The 23,093-nt window shown below is 42.5% G+C and overlaps 1 protein-coding gene across 9 annotated transcripts in view; it reads left to right on the top strand.

Annotated features, from left to right (window-relative positions):
* TCF7 (transcription factor 7) overlaps window positions 1-23,093 on the top strand; it is a 186,830-nt gene that overhangs the window by 139,493 nt on the left and 24,244 nt on the right. For 5 of the 9 annotated variants that reach the window (XM_069970168.1, XM_069970134.1, XM_069970201.1 and 2 more), the window contains 5 exons: window positions 1,535-1,645; window positions 11,947-12,109; window positions 14,095-14,202; window positions 16,873-16,914; window positions 22,402-22,450. In XM_069970168.1, the coding sequence (XP_069826269.1) occupies window positions 1,535-1,645; window positions 11,947-12,109; window positions 14,095-14,202; window positions 16,873-16,914; window positions 22,402-22,450 (473 nt within the window). The remainder of the gene's footprint in view (window positions 1-1,534; window positions 1,646-11,946; window positions 12,110-14,094; window positions 14,203-16,872; window positions 16,915-22,401; window positions 22,451-23,093) is intronic. The other 4 variants (XM_069970182.1, XM_069970175.1, XM_069970191.1 and 1 more) reach the window with 1 other exon arrangement.

The following is a 23,093-nucleotide window of genomic DNA, read 5'->3' as shown; positions in this document are numbered from 1 at the left end:
GATTATCAGTCGTAAAGGCCGAAAGTCGTTCCGTAGAATAGGGCCGTTAGTGTGTCAAATGAGGTGTGTTGATCACCTGACATGCAGAAAATGTTACCTAGAGAAAATCCAACAGCATCCACAGGAAATCTTCAATGCTTTATTATGCAGAACAGCTTACATGAAATAAGACGTTTCGACCCCGTCCAGGGTCTTTGTCAAGTAAATACTTGACAAAGACCCTGGACGGGGTCGAAACGTCATATTTCATGTAAGCTGTTCTGCATAATAAAGCATTGAAGATTTCCTGTGGATGCTGTTGGATCTTCTCTAGGATACATCGTCTTGACCCACCTGAGGGATTGTGGGTTCACCAGCGGGCTTCCTCCTACTAGGCACTACTGGGTCCATTGGTGCTGCTGACCACCACACTGCTACTTGATGCAGAAAATGTTAGTCTTTGGAGAAGGCAAAGTCAAAAACACAAATCATATACATATTTGGTATCGCTACGTCCGTAACGACCCAATCTATAAAACGATATCAATAATTAAACAGTACCAGAATAGCTGTATTTTATCGATCTGCTTTAGAAAATACGTCATAAAAGAGATCAAAAAGTCACATACATATAAAACTTGGTATCAATAGAAACTACAGATCTTCCCGCATAAAATAAGCCCAAAACCAGCTCTGTCGTGCAAAAGATAAGAACGCTATGGATCTTGCAATGCGGCGACAGTTTTTGTGGGTTTTGGCTAGGAAGATAGTTTCTATTGCGCCAAAGTGGTAATAATTAAAAAAACCTACACAAATGTGGTATCACCGTAACCGTAGTGACCCAGAGAATACATGTATTATGTTATTAGTGACCGCCGATATGAATTTTTTACGGCGATCACTAATTGGCTCTATTCTGCTGCCATCAGCTCTTTATGGCGATGGCGCAGAATAGTGCAGCAGCATCGGTAATGCCCGCAGCCCCCTCCTCTCAGCTACCGGAGGTCGCTGAGAAGTTGGGGCAGAGTGTGGGCTCAGTCCCGGCCAGTCCCCGCACCGACTATCGCCATTATTACCAGTATAACTGTGGCCACCGGTAACTGGCACTGCATGCTTTCATCTATCTCCTCTCACCGTTAATCCACAATGAGAGGCGATGAAAACATGTTCCCCCCCAGAATAACCAAATTTTAAAGTTTGTAAAGTGCAAATTTTCCATGATATTTTTATGTTTTTCACAAAAAACACAAAAGATAGTGACCAAATTTTACCACTAATATAAAGTACCATATGTTACAAAAAAACTGTCTCAGAATTGCTAGCATATGTTAAAGCATCACTGAGCTATAAGCGCATAAATTGAGACAGGTCAGATTTTGAAAAATGAGCCTGGTCATTAAGGCTCAAATAGGCTTGGTCCCAAAGGCGTTAAGACTGGCTTATAAAAAAATGTTTTTCTCCTTGTTTTTAAACATGTATCAGAAACAGAATGTGTAATATTGATTTTTTTCTTGCTAATAGAAGAATTTATGTTTAGCAAATGTTGTGTTTTCAGGTTTACCCATCCCCTAATGCTTGGCTCTGGTGTACACACAGCAGGAATCCCTCACCCAGCTATAATGCCTCATTCAGGGAATAAAGATATGGAGTGCTATGACCGGGGCATGTAAGTAGTGAGGACAGCAGTATTATTATTATTATTACTATTATTATTATTATTACTATTATTATTATTACTATTATCACTATTGCTATTACTTATATATATATATATATATATATATATATATATATATATATATAATTTTATTTATTTTTTTTTTATAATAGGCAATGTTTTAACTATGGTAAAATTGGTGCACTAGAAAGATAAACTGTGTTCACATTCTATTAAAATATATAAGCATCGTAAATCCTCTGCTTAACTCCTTCAGGAGCGGTGACATAACTGTACATCAAATTTTGTATTTTGTTCCCACTCATGGACTTAGTTACATACTTTGGTGAAACGGGTGCCCGGAGGATGTGCCCGTGCAATCCACACTGGGTCCGGGCTGTAAGTAAGAGCCACATAGTGCGATCACTGCAACAGATTTTTCCCTCTGCTCTCCATTGGGCAGAGTCCTGATGGTAGCTCTGACAACCAAAGCAGCGGCGTAGTGACCGCGGTCGCCGCCGCGACCGGGCCGCTACCAAGGGGGGCCCGCGAGGCCCCCCCTTGCCACTGCACTGTTCCCCTCCCACTCCCTCTTGTGACCGCAAGAAATGTTTGCTTGCGGCCACAAGAGGGACGGGCCCCCGGCTGACTTGCGGCTCCCCAGGGAGCTCTGTGTGCGCCGGGGGGAAGTACTTCCAGCGCAGGGAGCATCGCGTTGGGGAAAAAAAACAGGTCCCGCGAAGCTCGCCCCCTCCGCGCTAAGCCCCGCCCCCCGCCGGGGGGGGGGGCGCCAGCGCCTGTGACTAGGGGACTACAGAAATCATTCAGGTGAGTATAGATTTTTTTTGTTTTTAAGGGGATGATGAGGGTGTAGTGGTATGATGATGGAACAAGAGGATGATGGGGGTGTAGTGGTATGATGATGGAACAAGAGGATGATGGGGGTGTAGTGGTATGATGATGAAGGAACAACAGGATGATGGGGGTGTAGTGGTATGATGATGATGGAACAAGAGGATGATGAGGGGTGTAGTGGTATGATGATGATTTTGGAACAAGAGGATGATGGGGGGTGTAGTGGTATGAGGATGATGAGGGGTGTAGTGGTATGATGAAGGAACAAGAGGATGATGAGGGGTGTAGTGGTATGATGGAACAAGAGGATGATGAGGGGTGTAGGATGATGATGAAGGAACAAGAGGATGATGGGGGTGTAGTGGTATGATGATGAAGGAACAAGAGGATGATGAGGGGTGTAGTGGTATGATGATGAAGGAAGAAGAGGATGATGAGGGGTGTAGTGGTATGATGATGAAGAAACAAGAGGATGATGGGGGTGTAGTGGTATGATAGAACAAGAGGATGATGAGGGGTGTAGTGGTATGATGATGGAACAAGAGGATGATGAGGGGTGTAGTATGATGATGATGGAACAAGAGGATGATGAGGGGTGTAGTGGTATGATGATGAAGAAACAAGAGGATGATGGGGGGTGTAGTGGTATGATAATAGAACAAGAGGATGATGAGGGGTGTAGTGGTATGATGATGGAACAAGAGGATGATGAGGGGTGTAGTATGATGATAATGGAACAAGAGGATGATGAGGGGTGTAGTGGTATGAGGAAGGAACAAGAGGATGATGAGGGGTGTAGTGGTATGAGGAAGGAACAAGAGGATGATGAGGGGTGTAGTGGTATGATGATGATGGAACAAGAGGATGATGAGGGGTGTAGTGGTATGATGATGAAGGAACAAGAGGATTAAGAGGGGTGTAGTGGTATGATGATGAAGGAACAAGAGGATGATGGGGGGTGTAGTGGTATGATGATGAAGGAACAAGAGGATAATGAGGGTGTAGTGGTATGATGATGGAACAAGAGGATGATGGGGATGTAGTGGTATGATGATGGAACAAGAGGATGGGGGGGTGTAGTGGTATGATGATGAAAGGGCAGGAGGATGAAGGGGTAGTAGTATTAGGGTGGGTTCACACTACGGAATTCTCGCGGACAATGTCCGCGGAATTCCGTCAGCTGTCCGCCCGCACATCTGGGCGCCTTTCCGCCGGACCCATAGACACCACTCTATGGGCCGGCGTATTCCGCTATACGCTGAAAGAAGTGTCATGTCACTTCTTTCAGCAGATTGCGGAATACGCCGGCCCATAGAATGGTGTCTATGGAGCCGGCGGAAAAGCGCGTGCCCGTGCGGGCGGACAGCTGACGGAATACCGCGAACATTGTCCGCGAGAATTCTGTAGTGTGAACCCGCCCTTATGGTGGAGGTGGTTGTAGTATGATGATTGAGGGGCAGGAGGAGGGGACAACATGGGGGGCATCTGTAAGGGGGATAAAATGGGGGTCATCTATATGGTTGATAACATGGGGGCAATCTATATGGGGGATAACATGGGGGGCATTTATAATAGGGACAACACAGGGGGCTATCTATAAGGGGGAAACATTGGGGGGGCCATCTATAAGGTGGACTACATGGGGGGTGTATACAATAGGGGGATATGTACTATAAGGGTGATCACATAGAGTCAGGGCTACCCACTAAATGAGAGTGTAAAGGGGCCAATACAGATGTGCAGTGTGTAGAGAGATGAGGATGGTGACAGTGTGAGGAGCCTAATATGTCTGTCTGGCAGATTCTGTGGATTCGTGGCTCCAAAAAGTTCTCATAATGGCCCAGGGCAGATGGAGAAGATGAAAAGGGAAGAACTCCGATCAGAGAAGACGTCCGCTGTGAGTCACCTGATATAACTACACTGTGATGTATATGGTGTATAGAGCCTGTGTACAGTGCGTCCACCTCTATATGACTGTATGAAGTGATATTGGTCTATGTACAGAGGATTTTATTCAGTAGCAGCGGTGGTGTTAGTCAGTATGTGGTGGTATTAGTCAATAGCAGCGGTGGTGTTGTTCAGTATATGGTGTTATTAGTCAGTATGTGGTGTTATTAGTCAGTATGTGGTGTTATTAGTCAGTAGCAGTGGTGGTGTTAGTCAGTATGTGGTAGTGTTAATCAGTAGCAGCGGTGGTTTTAGTCAGTATGTGGTGGTATTAGTCAATAGCAGCGGTGGTGTTAGTCAGTATGTGATAAGAGGGGGGCCCAAGTTGACCTCTTGCACCAGGGCCCAAGAGACATTCGCTACGCCCCTGAACCAAAGGCCTCCCGTGTTATAGCTTCAGAAGCTGATCAGGCTCAGAATTAGTAGGATATTATTACTAGGATAAGTTAAAGCATCGTGGAGCTATGACCGCATAAAAGGAGACAAGTTAGATTGAAAAAAAAAAGGGCTTTGGTTTTTGAGGCCAAAATTAGCCTGGTCCTGAAAGGGTTAATTCAGACCAGCTACATGCTAGAAAACAGTGACTGCCATTCCTGTGTACATTTGCCCTGTAGTGGCTGTGTTTTGGGATAAAGGAGTGGCTGGGTTAAATGTAATCTGCAAAATCAACCTTTTTTTTTATTTTTTATTTATTTTGAAATCCACAAAAGAGAGGTGAAAACACCTCTCCTCCCACTGACAAATACAATGTGATCCAGTAAGGCATACAACAGAAAAGAGAAACTCTCCATAAGACAACGAGAAATGTCCATAAGAATGCAACAACGAAAAGAGTCATGAAATAAGAAACTTTTACAATTAACCTCAAGGGCAAGAGGGCCATCACTGCATCCTCCCCGGGACTTCAGTTTTATAAATCAATAGAGAGGCTTGACCTCCCGAAGGGGGCCAATCCCGTCTTCAAAAAGACGAGAGAGAGTAATAGAAAAGAAAAGGTAAACGAGACCTAAAGAAGAGGGAAATGATAGAGGGAGACAAAGGAGGAGAAAAAGGAGGAAAAGTGTGTAAGAGAAAAAAAGGAGACGCAAGATGAGAGAGAGAGGGAGGGGAAGGGAAAGAAGAAAAGAGGAAAAAACGGGGGGGGGGGGGGGGGGCCTTTTTATAGAGTACCTCTATCCATCCACTTACTTTCCTGCCTCATGCTGGTATTATGGTGCTTCAGTCCAACCATGTAGATTCTTCCTAGTTAGGGGACATGATATTGCAGCCTAGCTCAGCCATTCAGCAGCTGCAGCGGTTTCCCGTCTAGGCTACTGATTGGAAAAGCGGACCTGTTACATCACGTAAATAAAGTGTACTGCATGGACATCTCCTTTAGGTTAACACCCCTTTACAAAATGATAGTAACATTTTAGTTTTCTCTCCTCACCTTCACGACGGCACCACAGGAGTTAACTCATGCCCTAGGGACAGGAAAAGCACAAACACGAGAGGTTAAAAGCCCCTCCCCTTCCTGCTAGCACCAGTGCTTTTCCTGTCCCTGTAGGGCAGGCACGAGAGGTGGGGGATCCATGGTGAAGATGAGAAGATCCCCCTGTTTGAAGATTTTATTTCCCCTTACCAGCAGGGATCGATCGGGGTTTAACCTCCTTCCTTCCCATGGAGGCGGCTGGCTGATCTTCGGATCTGGGGTAAGGGATGGCCCGCTGGTTCTCCTCGCGCCATCCCTGACGTGGCGGAGGCGCGCAGAGAGTTTCCGTTGCTGCAACCTCCGGACCTCTCCTTTGTATACGCGCGTCCCGGGACTGGTCGTGCTGTGGCAGACGCTGTGGCCTAGTGGTCCGCGTTTGCGGCCTACTTCCGGCCGCAATGTACGGGCGTTCGGCGGAGGTCAGGCCTGAGGCCTAGTCTTTCAGCAGTGCCTTCAGTGGGGGGAGCACGCTGACGCCATGTGCCGGAAGAGACAGAACTCCTGGTCTTCCGAGGACGCCGGGCGGCAAGTTTGGAAAATCTGCAGAGTTGTGTGTCATCAGTCTTCTGAGGTCTGATCCACTGCATCACCTATGAGGAATCCTGCTGCAGACTAGCCTCCTCTGCCGCTGCCGGTGGTAAGTGTGCCAACTAAAGTCTGCTACACTTGGGGGAGAGTGCTAGCGGTCAGCTTGTATAGTTCTGACTCTCAGTTTTCTATCTCCCTCTCTTCTTCCCTATACCTTTCAGGGTGATATATAATTACTCTGTGTGGGCACCAGCGTGCTGTATTCACCTTGGTGCTTAGGACTGTGATATATATACTTATGTATGTATGGATAAGGTTTTGCTCCTAGCTTTATTTTGCGAGAAGGAGCTTTTCCTTTTAGGAGATTTACCTGTTACTATGCGGGCCTCTCTCCTTTATTAACAAGAACATAAAACATCCTGTGTTTAATGTCATCATTATAGAGGATGTTTAAATGGATGGAAGATCTGGCCAATCAGATGTTGCATTTCACCTGTTAAACACTGGCATAACCTAATGTAACTGTCATCCTCTGCGCTGTTTTCTCTCCTCATCTTCCTTCCTATCTGTTCGGTCAGATAATGAAGGATGATATGGCAGCTGCTACACCTATTGCTATACCTTCTTATGGCTTTAGCAGCTTTCAGCGTACCAGAGGTACCTGTTAAAATCTAGGAGTCACAGGGCCTGTCCTTTTGCTTCTAGGCTTGAGTCTTGTACATTATCTGATTCAACTATTTGAATCCAGTAATTTATCTCTAGGCTTCTCTGCTCTATCACATTGATACACAGAGTCTAGGGAACATATTTTGCCATTTGATCTTACCTTCTCTCTGTCAGACTTCCACTGGGATGGAGGATACACAAGAGGTGTGATCTATTGGGGATGAGTTGTTTGCTGGGGTTAGCATGTGGAAGCTAGTTCCTATTCAGCAGACCTTTCAGGCCTCATCACTGATGATTAACAAAACCTGGGAAGAATGGGATTTAGACACCCAGGTGGTTAGAGTTACTAGCAATCACCTTGCCATTTGTAGACTCTTCAACTGAGGCCAGGAGGATTTGTACAAGTCTTATAGACTGTCACTTTTCTCTTGTGAGAGATGTTGCTGCTACATGTGTTCTTGTGCAGTACATATGGGAATCAATCAGAGACGACCATCAAAATAAATAAATATTTATAAAGGTTCCCTCGGGAACACATTATTGATGTGTCTTTTCTTTGTAGCAATTCCTTAGCCTTCTTGGCTGATTCCTCAGCAGTGATGGTCCATATGGTTGCCAGGAATTGGGTTCTACCTTTTCTGCAATTAGTCACACAAAAAAAAAAAAAAAAAAATCTGACAATCCCATTCTATGCAAGGTCTTCAGTTTGCCCTTTATAGTATCTGGGAAATTCTTCTGTTCTAATAGACCTTCAGTAGTTAAGAAGTATGGGTTCAATGTAGCACCATAGAATTCAGGAGCATTATAGGAGGGATGTCTATTGACCTCTCCCAAGGCCTCCCAGGACTACACCAGGTCACTATCCTGGAGGTGGGGGGAGATTCTGGAGTTCAGGAGGCTTGGATGTGTGTCACCCAAGTCATCTGGATCCTGGACGTTATTCTCCAGGACTTCAATATAGTCATCTTCTCCCCCCAAATGTTTCCTAGTCCACCTACCTTCTCAGCTCCTTTAATCAGGACTCTTCTACAGGGTCTAGAAGCTGATAAAGCCCTGTGTTGTGACCTCTGTCCTAGTGCCAGAGTTAGAGAAGGGGCACTTTTCAGCTATTCCTTATTTAGTAACTGAACGGAACATACAGGCTTAGTATAAACCTGGAACCCATCAAAATTTATCTGATACAGAGGATTCAAGATGGAATCCATGTAGTCTACTACTCAACTTAATCTATAGGATGCTATGAGGGCGTTAATCGACTTAAAGATGTTTCTACTATGTTTCAACTCTTGTCTTTAGTAGAAGTTTGCATGGGCAATTGTGTCCAGCATTATCAATGCAGTGCTCTCTCCTTCGGGATTCATCAGCCCTTTTGCATCTTCTTTAGTTTATGGGGAAGTTGATTCCCTACCTTCATCGGTTTGGGATAAATATTCCGCCTGTCTGGTTGAGTTTTCTTCTTTTGACAGATTCCACATAGAAGCTGTTCAGAAAATAACGACAGCCAGTGGTGATCTTTATTCCTGGGGGTGTCCGATAAACAATCAGTAATCGGATCTCAACCCAGACACTCAAAATATATTTGGGGATCCTCCGGATTCCTAGGTAATAATGTCCTCTCTCCCCTCAGATTGGGTATCTCTGGTGGAGAAGACTAGACTGTTCCCAATGTAGGAGGCCTGGCTACACTTGAGGACTATGTCCATTTGGAATCCATGACTACTTATTCTCCAGTGACACCTTAGAATCAGACTCATTCTAGATTCTTACTGTAATAAACCAATAGACTTGTCTATGGTCTGGTGGTTTCTATATGTTGGCCTACATGGCTTACTTGAAGATGGGGTTATCTTTGTATCCCTCTTCCTAAGATAAGATTAGTCACAGACGTTGGCCAGTTTCTGCTATCTCCAAGGACAGCAGCAAGGTCTTAAGGCCTTAAAGAGCTGCAGGCAGTCGGGTGCCTTACAGCAGGCGAATAATATCTGGAATCTAACAATTCACATCTTATTGGACAACAGTACCACTGTGGCACATCTGAGACACCAGGATAGTGCAAAGCAGAATCCACTTCAATCCATTCAGATTGGATCTTCACCTAGGGGAGCGACATATTTATCCCCAACAGCCACATATCTTACAATTCACATGGTTTATCTTAGCAATCAATCCATTTTCATGAGTGAAGGGTGTCTCAAGGAGGAAGGTCCAGATTTTATCCCTCAATTGGATCTGCCTCTGATTTTTATAGAAGTTCTTTCCAAGCGATGTTCCAGTGGTGGTGGATGTACTTGAACAGCCTTGATTTTCAGTCTTGTATACAATCCTTTATCTTTTGGCTCTTTCCTGGGACACTACAGGAAATCCTAACAGTGGAAATGGCTGTAAGAAGGTAGTCAGGCCTTGTACGAAGACTGGTCCTGGAGCCTCTGGGCTCTTCAACTTTTGGATTTGAGCTTTCGCCTTCTACTTCTTCAGGGACCAGTTCCGTCCGGATCTGTCAAGACTCAAGATGTCGACCTGAATCCTGAGTCTATGTTTAGGAGCAGAGGCCTCTCTGAGGCTGTAATTCCTACAGTCTAGGAAAATAAGGCCATTCTCTTCTAGGATATATCAGAAGGTCTCAAGTCGGCCACTTAGGTGCATGTTGCAACCTTATCCGCTATTTATTGTTATATGATATATCATCTGCTATTTATCATATATCTTCTGCTATTACTCATTATATCATATATCTGTTATTTATCATTATATCATATATCTGCTATTAATCATTATATGATACATCATCTGCTATGTATCATTATCATATATCATTTGCAATTAATCATTGTATCCATATATCTGCTATTTATCATTATATTTATCATGAATCATAGATGTCTTTAGAACTTATGAGGAACGCTTTTAGGCTGGGTTCACACACAGTATATTTCAGGCTGTATTTGGTCCTCAAGTCAGGTCCTCATAGCAACCAAAACCAGGAGTGGATTGAAAACACAGAAAGGATCGGTTCACACAATGTTGAAATTGAGTGGATGGCCGCCATATAACGGTAAATAACTGCCATTATTTCAATATAACAGCCGTTGTTTTAAAATAACAGCAAATATTTGCCATTAAATGACGGCCATCCACTCAATTACAACATTATGTGAATATAGCCTTTCTGTGTTTTCAATCCACTCCTTGTTTTGGTTGCTATACAGCCTCACAAATACAGCCTCAAATATACATAGTGTGAACCCAGCCTACGGTAAACAGGAATCCTACTTTTAATCGACATTTCCCTTGGGATTTTAACTTTGTACTTGAAGACCTTAGTCGTCTTCCTTCCAAACCTATTTGGAGTACAGTCTCAAGTTCCTGTTCTACAAGACAGCCATCCTGTGACCATAATCTTAGATAAGACGAATCAGAGACCCGCACACTGATTATCCGTGACTCTTACTGTCTTTTCCAGAGGGACAGAATAGTGTCACACTGATCCCGATTTGTTTCCGTGGTAGTTTCATCTTTCTTGGTCTTATGATCATTCTGTATCAACTCCAAAGATGATTAAGGATGGAAGTTTTATTCCTGGACCGTAGAGAAACTTTAATATAGTTCCTGGAATCCTGTAACACCTGGATTGTTCTTCATTCAATTCCAGAGGAAGAATATACTGAAGAGATTTCCAGCAATTTGTAGCTGGTGGAATCCGGAATGCTGTATGGAAGCGTAGGTATAGGACTTACCTTTACCTTTATTGATCAAGGCCCTTTCATTCAGGGCTGCGTTCACTTCTTGGGCGGAGAAGGCTTACACATCTTTAGATCAGATTGCAGAGCTATCACCTGGTCTACTACTATTGCCATGCATTGTGATTGGCAGTTTCAGCTCAGTGAAGACCTGGTTGGTAAGAAAGGTCTCCAGGCTGTGGCCCCGCCCTAGGGGAAATTGTTGGTATTTCTCCTGTGGTGCCGTCGTGAAGGTGAGGAGAGAAAATAGTATTAGTCTTACCGGTAAGACGTTTTCTACGAAACCTTCACGACGGCACCAACATCCCTCCCTATATTGTATTGTTGAATATAATACTCACGTGGTGCTCAGAAATTGTTATAATGCACTGGTGCTAGCAGGAAGGGGAGGGGCTTTTAACCTCTTGTGTTTGTGCTTTTCCTGTCACTAGGGCATGAGTTAACTCCTGTGGTGCCGTCGTGAAGGTTTCGTAGAAAACGTCTTACCGGTAAGACTAATACTATTTTTTTTTTTAGTTTTTTTTTTATTGACTACATTCTGTTAGTTACTTTTTGACACAGCATCTGATGCAATACTGCCAAGTATACTTTTACTGTCAAAAGCAGAACAGTAGATGTCAGGCCATGGCAAAACACTAAATAGGAGTAATGTAGGCGGGAATGGGAATTTTTTTTGTGAGGCTGTGTTCACACGTTGCAATGTATAAATACAGAGCCAGCAATGCATCAGACTTTCCTTTTATACATGTCCTCCATTTATCATCTGTACCTGGCATTGTATTTAGTTATAGCAAGTACAAAAACGATTGTGTGAATACACCCTTGGACAATGTTCACATATTGCAGTGTTAGTGCAGTACTGTTACTTTAGTGTAACTGCAACATGTGTGAACATTTGGTTGGTTGGTTTGCATTCCTGAGGTGGCCAGTTAACCATTGGAAGCAACCAAAATATCCCTGTGGAACTACTTATATAACTGTGGAGTTATATGGGAACTGCTTTGAAGGACCTACCACTGCATAGAAGCACAGCCTAACCACAGCATTGAAAACACTGTTAATACTTTTTGAATCATTAATGTATACTAAATTGGTATGCTTTACAGGAAACCTCACTCGGACCCAAAAAAAGAAAAGGAACCCAAGAAACCAACAATTAAGAAACCACTGAATGCTTTTATGTTATATATGAAAGAGATGCGTGCAAAGGTTATTGCTGAGTGCACTTTAAAGGAGAGTGCGGCTATCAATCAGATTCTGGGAAGAAGGGTAAGTGTAGAAAACTAATAGATTAGTAAGATGTCTGGAATATAAGTACTTTACACCTCATACCTGAAGATTAATATATGCTACATATGAGTAGGGTACTGCTGACCCAGTAGTCAATGTGAGTGGCCGCATACTGTCTAAAATCCATTTGCAACTATGAGCGCTATAATTGCTCAGCTAAGATTAGAAAAAAAACATGGCTGCTTTCTTCCAAAAACAGCACTGCACCTTTTCACGTGTGGTATTCAAGCTCAGCAGCTTCACTTCAATGCATTTGAGCTGAAATACAGCACACAACATATGGACAGAAGTTGCATGGTTTTTTAAAGAAAGCAGCCCATGGTCCCTGTCATTTTAAACATATATTTGACTTGTCACTGACACGTGTGCAAAGTTTTGATTCGTCAGGTCACGTTCAGACCAACACTATTTGTTAGAACGAGAAGTGCACAAGAGTGTTTTTTTGTTTTTTTTCTTGGCTTGCTGTGTTCAATGTCTTGCTGCAGGCGATTGTAGGTGGCCAACAGGTGTGCCACCCGCAATAACTGACCGTCCACTTGTGAAGAGGACTAAAGTCTATGGACTGTGGGCTCCTGTGGCATTCACAGTTGCCTGCAATGGCCAACCATAGCCTGCAATGTGTCTTATACAGTCTGTACTTGGGGGTCTGCAATTGCAGACTGCAAAGTACAGCTGTGTGGACTGCTGAGACATTTCTCCCAGTTTGTTCTAATGATTCGTGGGGGGCCAAACACCCAGTTCCAAACTCATAAAAACATTTAAAATGTCTGTTTCAAATTATAGATACACTTTAGTAAGGTTGACTCGGCAGGGGGTGTTTTTATGTATGTGCCCTGGAAAACAGTGGTATACTCACCTAGTCTACTCTCTTGCCACTGCCTGTTTTCTGAGTGCCCAGTCTCCGCCATGGTCGTCCTCTTTACTAGTTCCAATGATACATGTGGCTGGTAGGAATTGGAAGCGAAGAGGTCAGCTGAACTGAACCACCTCTGCATCACTGTCTCTCCCATGTAGCTCATAGAGCTGAGACTGGTGGTCGGGAACCTAGGCAATGTGCTGACAACAGTAAGGGAAAGGAAAAGGCCAGACTACAAAAAAGCTATTTTGCTTATGCAAAGCATTTCTAAAATAACTTTTTTTTTGCATTCCCGATCATTCCCCATACCCTGTATGCCGTGGGTAACTAAACCAGTGGCTCCACATCTGGTATCCAATCAATATATACAAAGAAATACACTTAAACTTCTTTTTAGCTTATTTTAGTAACTATTTAGCAACATTTAGTTACACAATACATGAAACCTAAATGATATCGCTCTGGCTGAATAGCACAGGAGTACCACACTGATGGCTTGCTCCATCTGTGATATGAACACCTTATTGACAGATGATGCCGTGCGGTGGGAAGGGGGGGGGGGGACTCATCCACTCGTAAATAAGGCCTAAGAAGAGTCAGAGGCATTCCTTAGCTCCTGAAGTGCACTAGGCAGTAACACCTCTTTAGCTCCCATACCTGACCCTGCTCGGGAATTTGCTTCCAGGTGTCAAGCACCAAAGAATAATAGAACTACATCCCGGAAGCCCACTAAAATATATGAAAGGTACAGTGTGTCTCCCTGACCAACAGCTATCTAACATTGTCAACTGCAATTCACATTCCAAACATTCCAAACTTTTAATATGTTGCTGCCCTGACAGAGAACATAACAAACACGGTATTCTCCTCGTTCCACGCTCCCCTGGTTTCATACTATGTCATCTTCGGGTCCCCACAATCCCATCTCTACTTCTGAGACTCTTCTTGGCAGTGACAGCCCGCTCAGATGATCATTGGCCACAGTGCTAGCCTATCTCAGTGAGTGGACGGACCCAAACATGCTTGAGTTGCGCTAATCTGTGTAGAGCCCATACATTTCCCAAATATTTAATGGTGTCACTCTATATTTTTTTTTTTTTTTTTTTAGTGGCATGCACTATCGAGAGAAGAACAAGCAAAGTATTATGAACTGGCCAGGAAAGAAAGGCAGCTTCATATGCAGCTCTATCCTGGCTGGTCTGCACGGGATAACTATGTAAGTACAATAATGTGTATTCCCATCGTGTGTGTATTATATTAAAGGGAACCTGTCACCGGGTGACTGAGATCTCAGCCGCTGCAGTCCAACGCTCATAGAGAATGACGGAGCGCTGGAGCGCGCCGGGCTGCAGCGGCTGAGATCTTCATCACCCGACCACCTCCGGAAGCGGGACCCGGCAGAATTAGGTGAGTATAGGGGGCTCTAACGGGGGGTCGGGAGCCTGTCACCCCGGCACGGGGGGTGACAGGTTCCCTTTAAGAAGACAGAGAGCAACTTAGAGCAAGTGACCTAGACTTTCATAATTTAAACAAAAAAACTCTGACCTGGTTTGGGCTCCTGGGGCCCCTTGGAACCAGGGCTGTGGAGTTGGAGCGAGTTTTGAAAGAATAAATGTACCTCCAGCTTAAAAAAAAAAAAAAAACTTTCAAAATTTTATATATGAGTTTTCATATTCCTTTTTATAAATGTTCCTCATTTATATATTTTATGTTCCACCAATCTAAGGAGCTTATTTATTAAACCCAGAAATACCCTTCATCACATACATTTGGTTCCCTCCATATATCACTAATAAAGCACTGGTCCTATTAGATAGGGGTGGTCAAGGGAAAAGTTCTTCCTCTAACCTGCTCTCTGACACCCTGAGAAGGGTAGCACCGCTCCGGATCCCAACCCTCACTCACTTAAGTAACCCTACCATAGGGTGGCTAGCTATCCTATGGGTGCTAAGGATAAAAGTGCACACTGTAAGTGCCTGAGATAAGGCCCAATAGATATAGCAAGATGGCATATTTCAAGAATAGGTATCCATAGCATCCCCACCTGGACTTTACTGCTAGACATATACACACAGCACATTTTGTCAACATATGGTTTGGCATTTGTTGATGGTACCACATTATTTTATTTATTTTGATGAGAAATGGTTTTATGAAATATTAATTTATTGGTATCCTGTTGTGCAGTGGCACATTTTGAGTTTTGGGAACTACTCTTATCTATTACAGTCATTTAAGCAATTTCTTTTTTAAAATTTCATTTCTTAAATACTGAACAGCCCCGGTGCTAGAACCTTTTTTTTTTTTTTGGAAAAAAACTCTAGCACTGGAGCAGAAACTTTGATGGTAGATGGAGGCAGCAACATTGCCAGTTTTATTGCAAGGTGCAAGTTTTTTTTTACCTGATTCAACTCTGCAGCAGGCAACCTACAGCTGTATCAGTACAGTCCAATGAAAATTTTAAAACTCTTGGCTCTCCCTGCGTCATATTGCGTAGCTATTCTCCCGTCCCCTCCATGTCTCTGAAGGCATGTGGATTCACAGGAATTGAGCACTAAGGGGCAAAAGGCTTCAGCTGTCTTCTGCTCTGCAAACAACCACTTTAAAGCATGTCTGTGACAACTTAAATATTTTCCTGTTCAATGAAAGTTTGGGTTACAGTAGACATGTCCCATGTATTGGCGACATGGCACATTGTTTATCTGAATTAGTACAATTTGTGGAATAAAACTTTTGCTCCAGCAGGACATCCAGCGAGGATTGTTGCTTTAAACCAGCATTAGAAAAATATGGTCACTTTCTTCCAGAGACAGCAACATGCTTGTCTCCAGTTTGGAAGAAATTGCATTGCGATCAGCTGAGCTGCTTTAAGGAATCCGTATCTGGCACGTGCCTGCATCAGGAGTGTGGTGGCATTTTTTTTTTTTTTATGGTGTATCCTGCTGCCCGCTAAACATCATAGTTACCCTTTTAAGCACATGTGGTAACACATTGCCTTTTTTGATTGAATGCACCATTATACAGTCTTGGTGCATCTAGACTTCTCCAGAGAATATGTTAGGCACCAGCCTTCAGATGAAAGTAATGAGAAGGCATTCTTGTTGGTTCCAAAAAATTTAAAGACACAACTGGTTGCTACACCATCAGTTCTGGATCTATTGTGGTATCAATGTACTAACTACAATGTACAATGTACTAACTACCCCCAAAACGTCTTATAGCTACTCAGATACTACAAATAGTTGTTGCTCAAAGCTCAGCCCACCCTCTTCTGTGGAATGAGCCATGGAGCATGCTTACAAATATGTCCCATACATAGAATAGGGGCTGGAGATGTTCATTGTATCAATGTCTATGAGACTTATCATGAAACATATCCCTAAATGCTCACTAAATACAACTTAGGCAAGAAGGCAGCCCCTATAATAATGTACTATTAATAAAATTCATTCTTTGGACGGAGGGCAGAATCCGCCCATGCATAGAAGGGAGTCTGTGACACGCGTGCCCGCCACAGTCCTCGAGCGGGTGTGAGCTGGTGAATGCATGACTGGTTTTCCGTGGCATTTCTGTAGTGTGCACGTACCAATAAAGAAGAGCCACTTTTATTCAGTTTAAGTGGTGTGGTATACGCCAGCTTCCTACAAATTGATTTCAGCCAAATAGTGTTTTATCATAGCTTGTTCCTCTAAAGTATCTTCTGCTTATGAAAGCAGCACCGTATCTTGTCGGAGGGGTCATACCTCTCAAATTTTTTTTGCCGGTCTTTTAAATTGTCCTTTAGTTCATTTTTGGGGGATTCAGTATGGCATATGTGAAATTAAGTAAGGGATTACTGGCCTCTTGGCAAGCAAGATATAAAACATCATCTGCCATGTTTTGACAGTGCCTATCCCAAAGAGCATTTGGAATGGCCGGGCCACAGCAGGTAAGAATTATTGAAAGCATTCTTACCTTAATTTTAGGTAATTTTTTTTGATGTGTTACCTTATTGAGACAATCATGAAAGTGCCAATCGGTGCCCTGAAGAAGGCTTAGCAACTGGCAAGCTAAATGGTAGTAAGCACAGACAGTGCCATTGATATGAGAAATTTAAATTCTTTTGGCAATCTGCAATAACATCCATAGGTAAAAGTTGTTAGGATGAATGTAGTATACAGTGTATATAAAGAGCATCAGTACAATAAAGGCTTGGCTGGTCTTGAACATGAATGCTGATCTCTCACCATTGAAACTTGGTCTCTGAGACATTTCACGTATAGTATAAAAGAACATTGCATAAAATAGTATCCTTGCAAAACTGTCCTGTTGGCTTACAGCTGTGAAGTATACCTTCTTACCATTTTCAAGATGGAAACTGAGGTGTTGGACAGATAACTATCCCTCATTGTTCACTACTGCTTCTGTAAAGTAAACGTGGTACTTCTCAGGCTTTCTGTGTCTCATTTACCATTGGTCTGGTTTGTAGCTGTAAGGTTTCTTGGGTACCTTTTTGCTGTAGATTCCTTATTGCTTCCTAGTTGAGTTTGGAAAACCTGGTCCACGCGACTCAAGAACCATTTAGGTCGTCATTGTTACAATCAGATCAGGATCAATTTTATTTGGCTTGTTTTTTTTTCCAGTTAGCCAAACCAATGTATAAACAAGTGGCAGAGCTTTCTAATGTCTCATCTAGCATTGGGGCACATGAAAGATGCACCCTTTAGCAAAAGACTCACACAATCAAATCTTGCCTTGAAGATTGGGTAGAACAAATCTGTACTGTCCTTCCATATTGGATGGCTGATAACTGTGAACAGTAAGCAAGTGCTGTAAACATCCAGTAAGGTCTAGGACTTATGCGATAACCTTCTCAATCACCTAATGTACTATGACCTAAATTTTGTTTTAAATGGTTCAGGTGTTTGAATCCATATAGAGCACAGACAGACATTTGCTATGGGTCTGAATAATAGCAAAGAACAACGGGGAGTGAGTAGTGTATGTTTAACAAGGTCAGGTCAGAAGCCTTTACAGACACCCTTCGTGGCAAATTTGGGATCAAATGGTTCAGACATTTGGCGATATTTTCTATTAAAAGTACATTATAAGTAATACAGATATTTCTATATAATGTTTTACCATATCTGTGCGGCGCTTCCACACTAGTAGCTGACTGACATCCAGGAAATAAAGGAAAAAACTGGTCTCTGCGTCCATCCACTTTGTCTCCTGCTCCCTCTGTTCTTCTCCCTCTGGAGACAAAGATTACATGCCTCTGTCTCACATTGAGTTTGTTTGCTGAGCGCAGGCTGAGGATGCAGACTTAACCGAGGGCAGGGCGTGATGTCACAGGAGGCTTGGCTGGATCTGGTCTCCCACCCCCCTGAGTGATTCACCATCTCTGACCAGCCTCTCAAGCCTACATCTGAGGAGGCAAGGAATGACAGATGCAGCTGCTGCAACTTCACTAATGCTGTCCAAAAGTCTGCAGTGAAATAAGGACTATGTTTACGCATTCTGGAGTTTTATTGCAGTACTGCAGCGTCTTCACAAAAATGATGCAGTAATACAATTATATGATGCTAAACGGCACAGTGGAACAGAGCCGTCACTGTCAATGCCACTTGGACAAAAAACAAGGCGTAAACAAAATATCCCATTTAAGATAATATCCGATAAAGTCCTTATTGTGGGGCTCAACTTCAAAGACAAAAGATGCTTGATCATAATATGTGTGTGGAAATGAAAATGAAAAGAAAAAAAGTACAATGGTGCCTTGGTTTACAAGCATAATTCGTTTCGGGACTGTGCTTGTAATCCAAATCCACTCTTAAACCAAAGCAAATTTTCCCAAAAGAAATCACTGATATGCAGACAATTGGTTCCACCCCCCCCCCCCCCCCAAAATAATGAGTTATTATTCTGAATAACAGATGAACAATAGATAAAACGAACATTCAGAAACAGCAGAATATGTGATATTATATGTTACTGTACAGTAATGGAGAGGATGGGAAACACAAGGGCGGACAGAGACTGCAGGGAGCATGAAGGAATGAGCAGGACATATGTGGGCACAGTATAGCAGCACTCTGTCCGGGGAGAGAAGGGTTACAGCTATGGAAAGATTACCCCCCACAGTCCAGTCCCCTGATGTAAGCCCCAGCCTAAGTGGATCTGCTATGATTTGGAAGGTGAGGGAGACTTCCTGGGTCAGAGTACAGGGCTGTAGACTCCGCTATGCAGACCATCCCCTCCTTTCCAGTACAGGGAGCTCCTTAACCAAAGCAATGCTCTTAAAGTCACAATTTTGAAAAACTCTGAGCTCTTAAACCAAAACGCTCTTTAACCAAGTTACTCTTAAACCAAGGTACCACGGTAATTAAATTCAAAAAGTTTGCTTTATTCCAATATCGTAGTTACAGGTAGTAACAGTGTGCTGTGTGGTGTTACAGTTAGAGCACACAGAGCTGTGTGGTGTGACCACAATGAAATGATAAAGTACTGCAATTATTTCAGTAACACAATGAAACTGCAATGTGTGAACACGGCCTAGATGTTCTGCAACAGTTTGGGCAGGGAATGGGTAGGGTGAAGGACTGTGAACAGCTGAGGGAAAGCATTGCATTCTGGAACTTGTAGTACTGTGTACAACTGCTCAACCAGGAAGTATTGCCACAAAATACAGAACAAAGACCGCCAAAACAAATGAATTTTTGGTAGTTTCAAAACGAGGTTAGACAGGTAAGCAATGCTATATGCATCTGCAGCAGGTTTATTTTTTTTTTACCTCTACCTGAAGTTCCCCTTTAACGTTTACAGATGGAAAGTCCTGTCAAACTTCAAGCTATTGACTAATTTAATTAAGAACTAGAAAGATGACATAATTATAGATGTGGATGTACTCGCATTACCATACATACCAAAATGTTTTGTTTCTATGTAGTAATCTAGCTGTAAATTATATACAATATCATGATAGATCGGTGCAGTTTTGTGGCTGTACAATCCTTTTCTGACTCAGTTGTTGTCATGAAGTTTTGTATATTATATCACCTTTCTGGAGTTTCCACTGCTGTTTTTGTACACCCTTATGTTGGGCTCATGTAGAGAACAGTAAAGAACCTGTAGAAACCTGTAGAAAGGCTAGACAACCAGTCAGTGCATGTACTTCAGGAGAACCTGCGTTACAGATTTTGGGGTACATTTTTTCTCCTGTTCCTTGTAAATTTAGAAATTTCAAACTAAACACAACATATTATTGGAAAAATTCAAGTTTTTCATTTTTACTGGCCAATTTGAATACTTTCCTCTAATACCTGTGGGGCCAAAATGCTCATCCTACCCCAATATGAATTGCTTTGAGGGGTGTACTTTCCGAAATGGGGTGACTTTTGGGGGGGATTCTATTCTGTAGACACTACAGGGGCGCTGCAAAATGGCACCTGGTGCTCAGAAATTTCTTCAGAAAAATCTGCAGAGAAAATGCTAATTGGCGCTCCCTTCCCTTCTGAGCCCGGCTTGTGTGCCCATACAGTGGTTTATGCCCACATATGGGGTACCGTTCTACTCAGGAGACCCTGCGTTACAGATTTTGGGGTGAATTTTCTCTCCGTTCCTCGTGAAATTGAGAAATTTCCAACTAAAGGAACATATTATTGGAAAAATTCGATTTTTTTCATTTTTACTGTCTACTTTTGAATACTTTCCTCTAATACCTGTGGGGTCAAAATGCTCACCACACACCAAGATGAATTCTTTGAGGGGTGCCACTTTCCAAAATGGGGTGACTTATGGCGAGATTTTACTCCGCTGGCACTACAGGGGCACTGCAAAACCCACCTGGCGCTCAGAAACTTCTTCAGCAAAATCTGCATTGAAAAGCTAATTGGCGCTCCTTCCCTTCTGAGCCCTGATGTGTGCCCATACAGTGGTTTATACCGACATATGAGGTACCGTTGTACTCATGAGAACCTGCGTTACAAATTTTGGGGTACTTTTTTTCTCTTGTTCCTCGTGAAATTGAAAAATTTCAAACTAAAGGAACATATTATTGTAAAAAATTTGAGTTTTTCATTTTTACTGTCTAATTTTGAATACTTTCCTCTAACACCTGTGGGGTCAAATTGCTCATCCTACCCCAAGATTAAGTCTTTGAGGGGTTGTACTTTCCAAAATGGGGTGACTTATGGGGTTTTTTTCTCTCTGCTGACACTACAGGGGCTACTGCAAATGCACCTGGCGCTCGGAAAACTTCTTCAGCAAAATCTGCAATGGAAAAAGCTAATTGGCGCTCCTTCCCTTCTGAGCCCCGCTGTGTGCCCATGCAGTGGTTTACGCCCACATATGGGGTACCGTAGTACTCAAGAGAACATGTGTTACAAATTTTGGGGTGCTTTTTCTCTCATGTTCCTTTTGAAAATGAGAAACTTTAATCTAAATGTATATATTATTGGAAAATTTAAATTTTTCATTTTTTTACAGCCTAATGGTGAATACTTTCCTCCAGCCCCTGTAGGGTTAAAATGCTCATTATACCCCTAGATTAATTCTTTAAGGTGTCTAGTTTCCAAAATGGGGTCACTTATGGGGGTTTCCAGTATACAAACCTCCTAAATCAACTTAAAATAAGAACTGGTCCCTAAAAAAAATCAGTTTTGGAAACTTTCACGAAAATGTGGTAATTTGCTGATACATTTCTAACCCCCGTAACACCCTAAAAAAGTAAAATATGTTTATGAAATGAAGCCAGAATAAAGAGGACATATCGGTAATGTGACTTAGTAACTAATTTATGTAATACAACTTTCTTTTTTTAGAAGCAGAGAATTTCAAAGTTCATAAAATGCTAATTTTTTAAATTTTTCATGATATTTTGATGTTTTTTCACAAAAAACACACAAAGTAGTGACCAAATTTTGCCACTAATATAAAGTGCCATATGTGACGAAAAAAACAATCTCAGAATCGCTAGCATACGTTAAAGCATCACTGAGCTATAAGAGCATAAAGTGAGACAGGTCAGATTTTGAAAAATGAGCCTGGTCTTTTAGGTGCAAATAGGCTCGGTCTTGAAGGGGTTAATACCAGGACTTTATTAGTACAATTCCAGCCAATCAAATTAGCTGCAGATCAGCAGTGCCTTTTGAGTTAGAATAACAAAAAAGTTACTATGGCTGGGGATAGATCTTTGTTTGTCAAAAATATTGCAACCTGATGACATTGTAACTTGAGGGACCAGTGTGTTCCTAAATCAGTAGTATATCCTTGCAGGTGTTAAACAGAAAGGAGAAAGCTGCACACAATTTGTATTAAACCAGCATGCTGATATGATTTTAAGCCAAGCAAATGGCATCCACTGCTTTATGTATTTTACTTGTGACTAAAAAGAATGTCTAATCTTTTTTCTTTTTCTTTTTTTGTTGTTCCATAGGGAAAAAAGAAACGAAGAAGCAGAGAAAAACATCAAGATTCCAGCTCAGGTGAGATTATCATTTGTCCTCGTTTACTTAGCCTTTTGCACGGCTCCATTATCGTGCAGCGATGTCCGTGAAGCCCTTGCTTTGGTGTAAAAATATTAAAGAGATTTACTTACCTGTCCAGGCTCCCCCGATGTCCCTCAGCCTTGTTTCTTTGTTCCTGCTTACTGCAGCCTCCTCGGGGACTCCTGATTGGCTGAGCAGCCTGTCATCCCAGAGACAGGTTGGAAAGTGCCAGAGGTGGCTGCGAAGAGCAGAGAACACAGGAACAAGGCAGCAGGACTTGGGGAGCCTGGACAGCTAAGTATAATCTTTATTTTTTTTCTTTACCCAAGCATCAGCCATCAGTCATGCATCACTATTACACGTAGTGATGTGTGGCCAACGATGTTAAGACAAGCTAATTTAGAATATGTAAAATTGCAAACTGAGCATGCACATCGGCCTGTAATCATCTGTATGCATCTGCATGCCCAGTTCGTAGGTTTACAGCAGGGAAGTGCAGGTAAATACAAAAACATTGACATATTTTGAATTGGCTTTTTTTTAACCTTTCTAATTGTAGTTTGGAAGAGTTTGGAGGTAACAGAGTGCCACCAAATGAAGAAAAAAAATCCCAGGAGTAATACACACCACTATTTTAACA

Source organism: Dendropsophus ebraccatus, chromosome 1 (genome assembly GCF_027789765.1).
Source record: "Dendropsophus ebraccatus isolate aDenEbr1 chromosome 1, aDenEbr1.pat, whole genome shotgun sequence".
Classification (NCBI taxonomy): Eukaryota; Metazoa; Chordata; class Amphibia; order Anura; family Hylidae; genus Dendropsophus; species Dendropsophus ebraccatus.
Note: the sequence above shows the minus strand (reverse complement) of the source record. Positions and strands in the feature narration are given on the sequence as shown.